This window comes from Lepisosteus platostomus, chromosome 14 (assembly GCF_059453375.1).
Source record: "Lepisosteus platostomus isolate fLepPlt1 chromosome 14, fLepPlt1.hap1, whole genome shotgun sequence".
NCBI lineage: Eukaryota > Metazoa > Chordata > Actinopteri > Semionotiformes > Lepisosteidae > Lepisosteus > Lepisosteus platostomus.
In genome coordinates this window covers 35,037,593-35,044,156 of record NC_142624.1, presented here as the reverse complement: position 1 = coordinate 35,044,156, position 6,564 = coordinate 35,037,593, and the positions used below count along the sequence as shown (strand labels likewise).

Genomic DNA, 6,564 nt, shown 5'->3' with positions numbered 1-6,564 from the left:
TTAGAAGATTACAATTAAACTGTAGTATACTGTAGTATACTATACTGTAGTATAGACATACCAGTGCCACCAGTGCACCCACAGTCCAAACGAGACAGTCATCCTGCATGCTGGAATTGGAGTATTTATTCCGCTCACAGCTGCAATCAAGATTACTAATCTCTATCTCATCATTGAAACACAGAAGAAGCATCCCCAAGGGGAACACACGCCCACAGAAACACATGAACCCTCACGGACTCCAGTTACCCAAGACATCCCAAAGAATTCTCCTCTGCCATGTCTGCTGTGTGAGTCCCCCTGGCTGGGGTTCATAAGGGCCCTGCCTGGCCAGGGCTCAGCACTCGTTCTGGGGGTGCGAGTGGCCTTGTGATGCCCTGGGTGTAGGCAGAGCTGACGGCCTGGCGCTCATTAATGAACTGACTGTCTGCAGATGGCCAGGTGTCGTCGTGGAGCCCTGTCTCCGCTTTGTTTCCCCCCTGCCTTAGGTCTGCTCCACGCTGGCTCAGCACCACCACTCAATGGCGCCCCCTTTCTGTGTGGTAATTAATGAGCCCCGCCCCCACTGCCTGTACTAGAGCCCGGGGCCTTAAATAAGACTAAGGGGATGAGACACAGGTGAAACTACTAAACTAAAACCAATACCGAAAAAGGTAGGAGCGCCCTCTAGAGGCGGGCTGACGACCATGACACTGTGTTGACTTAAGGTATGCATAGGATACCCAGTGTCTCTTTAAGAGAAAGCGTTTGTCTTTCCCATTGACCAAAGGTCCTTGCACAGACACTCGTTAATCCCCACACAGTTCAGAGCAGACGTGGGATTGAGAGACGGGTCTCTAGAACAGGGTGCAAATACGCAGTGCCTTGTTACACCTGGCCATCTGCATACAGCCAGCTGATCACTGAGCCCCGAGCAGGTAGCTCTGCCCACACCTGGCCAGATAAGGGCTTCACAAGCCCCAGAGATGAGCACTCCCCAGCAGACAGAGCCAGCAGAAACTGGGACACACACAGTCTGCGCCACAGCTCCCAGGAGAGACCAGGGGCTCTGCAGAGAGCAGTGGAGGAAGGCCCCAGCATCGTCTTCCTCCCCCCTCTATACCCAGCACTGCACTCAAAGTTTCACACGCAGGACTACATTGTTCAGGACCACCGAGTCTCTTCCCTTGGTGTGGCAGGAGCAGGCACACCAGGTCACTGACCGCAGCTGGTCCCGGAGAACAATTCCGCTGGACTTTTCCACTGGGACATTCGGGATCTGGCAGCTGGGGTATGTTCTCAGAGCAAGTGCCTCTGGGGGATAAGTCGTGTTGGGTGTTCTGTGTGTTGGGCAGGCGCTTACAGAGACGTGCCGAAGGGACATTTATGTGTGAGGCTTGGGATAAAGGGATGTAATAAAATGGGATATTTTAAATCATAGGATGAAAAGTAAAGTGGTCCTAGCATCCCTATAATTGCTAGGTGGTGTAGTGGCTACCAAGCTACCTTTTGAAAGCACTGGCTGCATTAAGGGGTCACCATCCGTGATATTAACTCAAAGTAATGTGATGATTATTGTGAAATCGCGTGATGTTGCCCAATAACCTAATAATCATTGCGAAACAGCGCAATGTTATCTCGTAAAAATGCAAAACCTTTTGCGAAAGAGTGCACTGTTATCCCCTAATACCGTAATATATATATATAGATTTGGTCCGTAGCGCTGACACGCCTCCGTGCCCCAGAAGTGAGAGAGTACAAGCAACACTTCGAGGAAGGTGCGAAGCGCCGCTCAGGATTCCCCTCATAAATAGGAGCGCAGCCAGAGAGCCTCATCAGCGCGGGACAGAGCCGGGTGAGTGACGCTCCTTCGCGTGGACGCGTGGACACGTGGACAAGCACCTTAACTGCTGCTGCATGTACGGGATTCAGTCCATTGAGGGGGAATCAGGTCTTTGTATTGCAAAAGTACGGTCGTATCCAATTTACTTCATGTTAACTAATCACAATGACATTTTTTTTTCTAATTCTAAGGAACTGCTGTTGGAAGAAAGAAGAAGAAGAAAAAAAGCATTCTGGAAGACGTTGGAGCGGGTAAGGAGCACGTGTGCCAAGCAAACCGAACCGAATGCACGATGCGCCGTTAGCGACTGAGAACACGTTTATGATCAAGAGACTATTTACTGTATCTGAAACTACGGCTTGAATGGCTTTGCTATGAGCGCTTTGAGAAGATCGCTATACTACAAAGTGTATTGCAGCGCACTCTCCAGTCTCTTGGGGGGCGAGGGTAATGTAACGGATTCGGGGTCCCGGGCTTGTGTCCCCGCCCCCGCTTGTCCCTCGACCGCTTGGGCTCGAACCCGGGTCTCTGTCGCCCAACAGGAGTCCTGCCGGCTGAGCCAAAGAAAACCTTCTTAAGCCCGGGCGGCCAGCATCCCTGTTATGTGCAGGGGCGTATTTGTTATTATTAATGTGAACAAATGTAAAAACAGCGACCAATACAATGGGTTCCTTTGTCTTAAAAAATAGGATTATTTTGCATGATACTTTGTATTGTATAAGAAGCTGTATAAACCGCCCATGATGGTCGCAGATCAGGGACTTTATTGTTGTTCAGTCCAGACGCATCTTTGACTTTTGAGTTTTGTCCTGACAGCAGGTTCTTATTAAACAGGCAGGAGAAAATGTATCTGCCGTCATCGTCTTGTCTGATAAGCGCTGTCACTCTTTCTCTGTCAGCAGGGATCGGAGAAATGAAGACTTTATCTGCAGTGTGTGCTCTCGCCTGCCTGGTGCTCGTATCTGCCTCAGGTATAAACTGTCCACCTTTTACACTTCTGCCCCCCGGCTGCTGCTGCTTACAGTATATCGTAGCTATGTGTCTGTGTGAAAATAGGTCGAATAACGTTATGCAGTATAAGATACACTTAGAAAAAACTTAGAGATCCTCTTAGAAAAAACAAAATGAGTAGCTCGGGTCGTCTTGATGTTAAAACTAAATGCAGCTGTTAAAGAAATCTCGTGTATTTTAGGTACAAAAAAGAAAAACGCATTTTAACTATTACGTTTCTGGATAGTATATTTCAATACTATATCCTGTTATTCTCATAATGCGAACACGTCAGAAGAAGAAAGTTGTCACTTTCCTCTCAGTCGTAGTCGGTCTCCGTCATATCCAACTCCACCTTCTCTTACTCTCACCTCTAAGTGCGCCGCAAGTGTCTTTTTATCGTCTTTTACTTATTTTGTTAATAATATTTCCGCATGACTTCCTTTTGTATTTACGCCTTTGTATGTTTGTTTGGTCGCACGTGTTGAGTGTGTTTCCAGGCGGGAGGAGGCACGTCTATCTGGCCAATTAAGTTTTGTAGCTTGAGTACAGAAATGCCTCCTGCTCTCAGTTTTAAAAGTAACCACCATAGTAACTTTCATCTTTAAAGCCTTTCTAAAGCCAAGGACGCTGCACATAGTGATAAAGACAAAAAAAAGTACACTAAAAAGTAAAAATGAAACAAAAACATACAGCTTAGGATGTACAGTGGAGCGATGAGACACATGTCCACACGTACCGCTGGTTCATGTCTTGCTGTTGATCCTGAAGGAGTTGACCTGAGTCAACTCAGTGTCCTTGAGGATTCCCAATACTTGAATCAGGTCTCCGCACAGCCTTCTCAGTGAAAGACTGGAAAGAGATAACGCACACAAACTCCATACCTCTTCTGCTCAGAACGCTCCTCATCAAAGGCTGCTCATTCTCAAAGACTGGACAGTAAGTTGTAATTTATCAAATACATCTCAAAATATAACGCACTGAGACTTGCCCCTGGTGTGAGTGTGTGTCTTGGGTGTGCTTTGCGATGGACTGGGGTCCCATCCAGAGAGTACCCTGCCTTGTGCTCGTTGCTTGCCAGGAGAGGCTCCAGCTCTCCTGCAATTCTCTGCTGGATAAAGCAGTTAGAAAATGGAGGGATTTCCTCCACTGAAACAGATTTCACTTCCATCTTGCTTCTTCTCCTCCTTGTCGTTTGGTGTCTCTGCTCTGCAGATGTTCCAGATGTGCAGGCAGACCCTGAGGTGGATGTTGGAGACTGGGACACCTACTGCCCCACTGCCTTCCCCGGGCTGTGTAAGAGCCAGTCCTTTACTGAGGGACACACTGTTTACACCTACTTCACACACCACCTCAACTTCACTGATGCTGAGGTATGAGGTTCCTTGTTCCTTGAATATTCCCATGATATCTCATCCAGCTTCAGGTCATCAGTGAACACTGCTGGACAGGCACTAAGGAAACCTGCTGCTTCTGAAACCAGTCCACATTGTAACAAATGCTCACCTGTGTCTATGACTTTGTCAAGCTGTTAATCTGTAGCTCAGCAAAACCCCAAACCTCCCTGAGACAGTTCTGTAATGTGACCAGGGGAATCACATAGTCACATGATGGAGGCTCGAACCTGCAACAGTGAATCATAAAGCCCATTCTGTGCTCAGGGCAGATTGTTTTACCCCCTGTGCCGCCACTTTGGAGGTCTCCTGTCTTCATCTTCTTCAATTAACTTAAACAGTTTTTGAAGCTCATGAATCATTAGGGGAAATCATCTCATGAATGCTGATGACAATGTCTGAACCCAGACTCGAGCGGTGCTCAGGGGCTCATCAGGCAGCATGCTTTCTCTGCACACAGATGTTCTGCCGGCGGAAATACAGGGGCGGACACCTGACCTCCATTCACAGTTATCGGATCAACCGGCTCGTCACATGCCTGACCACTCACTGCAACCACGCGGCCCGTGTCTGGATCGGGGGGTTCGAGCTGTTCCGGGTAAGAACTACGCCAAGCAACACTGTGGTATCTTCCTCCCATCCGGTTGCAGTGCTGTTGTTACAGCTGAGAGCTGGAGCTCCCCTGCAGAAGTAAGGAGCACTTAGACCAGGTTATGTACACTACCCTCTAACCCAGGGGGGTTCTATGAATTTGTGTTGCTTTTGCTGAACAGCTAGTGTGACAGAGTAACCGTACGTCATTGTCTGTGTATGAGCCTTGTGCCCTAACTCCCATGGTGTTCTTTCAGAGTGGTCGTTTCACATGGACTGATGGCACAAAATGGGACTACTCTCCCTGGATTGCTGGGTTTCCTGTAAGATTCACACAGGCCTGTGTGGAGCTGAACTGGAACAGTAAGTGTGCCACCATAGTTCTGCCTTCCTTGATAACCAGCATGTGCAAGGTGAAGCATCTCAGTTTGTATCACCTGACAGCTTGTAAAACTTTCATTGAGGAAAAATAACGTGCAACAGTTTACAGCTACTCTCCTTCTGAATGTGTGACAATGTGAGCTGAGAATAATATAGGGAGAAATCTGAAATATTCTGCACTTATAAACTGGAATCTACTGGAATCTAGGTTATGTGTAAAAACTGACATGGATCACGAGGTCAAGCTCCCAGTGACCCAGGACCTGCTGGCTGTGCACTGCTGGCTGCAGTAAATGCATTTCTGTGTGCTGGATGAGGAGGACACCTGTGGTTAAGAGCTCTAGAGCATCACAGCACAAAGGAAGGAGAATTAACCAATAGCACCTGCAACAGTACCTCAATTACACAGGATAGCAGGAAGAAAAGTCTCTCAGATTCAGTGAAAAGCCTTTTCTTCAGGGGTGAATGTTAGTTTGAGCATTTTGTTTGTTCTCTTGCTTTTACTGTCTGAACTTCAGAAAGTCGATAAAATGTAATGTCATTCTTAGTGATCCACAGCCACTCTCAATAGGCCGTGATTTGAAATGTGGCTGGAGGTTCTGCCTCCTCCCTCGTCAGACTTAATGAGCCGCTACAGCGCTGTGCGGGTAGGCAGGGGAACCTCTCGTGGCTCATCCTGGGACTGGGGGCCTTTTCCTGTCTCTGTTCCAGTCCGAGGCACCTGGAGTGACCACAGCTGTTACCTGAGGAAGCCCTTTGTGTGCAAGCACAGTTTCTAAAGGAAAACCTCTCCGCTCTGCCTCTGCGCTGTGCTACAGTCATCGCTGACCTCGGGCACTGACCACTGACCACCGACCACCGACCACCGACCAGAGCAGCCTTGCCTTCTCCAGGTTCACGAATGGGGGTGGGGGGAGTTTGTCTTCCCCATTTCTGAAGAATTAATATTGGACAAAGGCCACAGTCTTGGAGAGGGATTCATAAGAAATTTCAGATTTTTCAGCAGCAGCTTCCTTGATAACAGTTACAAGTACAATTTGTGATACATTTAAAAGATAAGCAAATGCCAGTTTAAAAGTCCCTTTTAGCTCAGGTTAGAACTTTTAACTGCAGTAGCCTTGATTCACATTTTTGAATAACAACTAAAAAAGCATAAAAAAGCAAACTTCCTTGTCGACAAGGTCATTTCGGTACATGATTAAACTAAGGTCACGCTGCAATCTAGAATGTAATGAAGGAACATTTCATTACAGTAATCCACCCTTCTCTTTTGAGTCTTTGTGTCCTGGTGAGTCTGTGCTACTGTGTCCACTTGGTGTTCTTTGCTTCTGCAATATGAAATAAGCAATAAACTGCATTTGATGAGCATGGAAATATCACCTCAGT

At 47.4% G+C, this 6,564-nt stretch overlaps 1 protein-coding gene across 5 annotated transcripts; it reads left to right on the top strand.

Annotated features, from left to right (window-relative positions):
* The first annotated feature begins 1,737 nt into the window (after positions 1 to 1,737).
* On the top strand, positions 1,738 to 6,552 carry LOC148649339 (lectin-like). 5 transcript variants are annotated; one of them, XM_088605921.1, is made up of 7 exons: positions 1,738 to 1,834; positions 2,014 to 2,073; positions 2,725 to 2,793; positions 4,028 to 4,185; positions 4,667 to 4,804; positions 5,055 to 5,160; positions 5,890 to 6,552. In XM_088605921.1, exons 3-7 carry the CDS (start codon positions 2,736 to 2,738, stop codon positions 5,955 to 5,957), a joined length of 528 nt encoding a protein of 175 aa, XP_088462047.1. In that variant the 5' UTR covers positions 1,738 to 1,834; positions 2,014 to 2,073; positions 2,725 to 2,735; the 3' UTR covers positions 5,958 to 6,552. The 5 variants fall into 5 exon arrangements, with proteins under 5 accessions (XP_088462047.1, XP_088462050.1, XP_088462046.1 ...); XM_088605924.1 differs by having other exon boundaries at positions 1,744 to 1,834; positions 2,722 to 2,793; XM_088605920.1 differs by having other exon boundaries at positions 1,805 to 1,898.
* Positions 6,553 to 6,564: the final 12 nt, after the last annotated feature.

Bases quoted from the DNA above. Each gene is read 5' to 3' on its own strand.
- LOC148649339 (XM_088605921.1), top strand. From the start codon at position 2,736: ATGAAGACTTTATCTGCAGTGTGTGCTCTCGCCTGCCTGGTGCTCGTA. The intron at 4,186-4,666 runs GTATGAGGTTCC...CTCTGCACACAG, and splicing joins TCAACTTCACTGATGCTGAG to ATGTTCTGCCGGCGGAAATA. The intron at 4,805-5,054 runs GTAAGAACTACG...GTGTTCTTTCAG, and splicing joins GGGGGTTCGAGCTGTTCCGG to AGTGGTCGTTTCACATGGAC.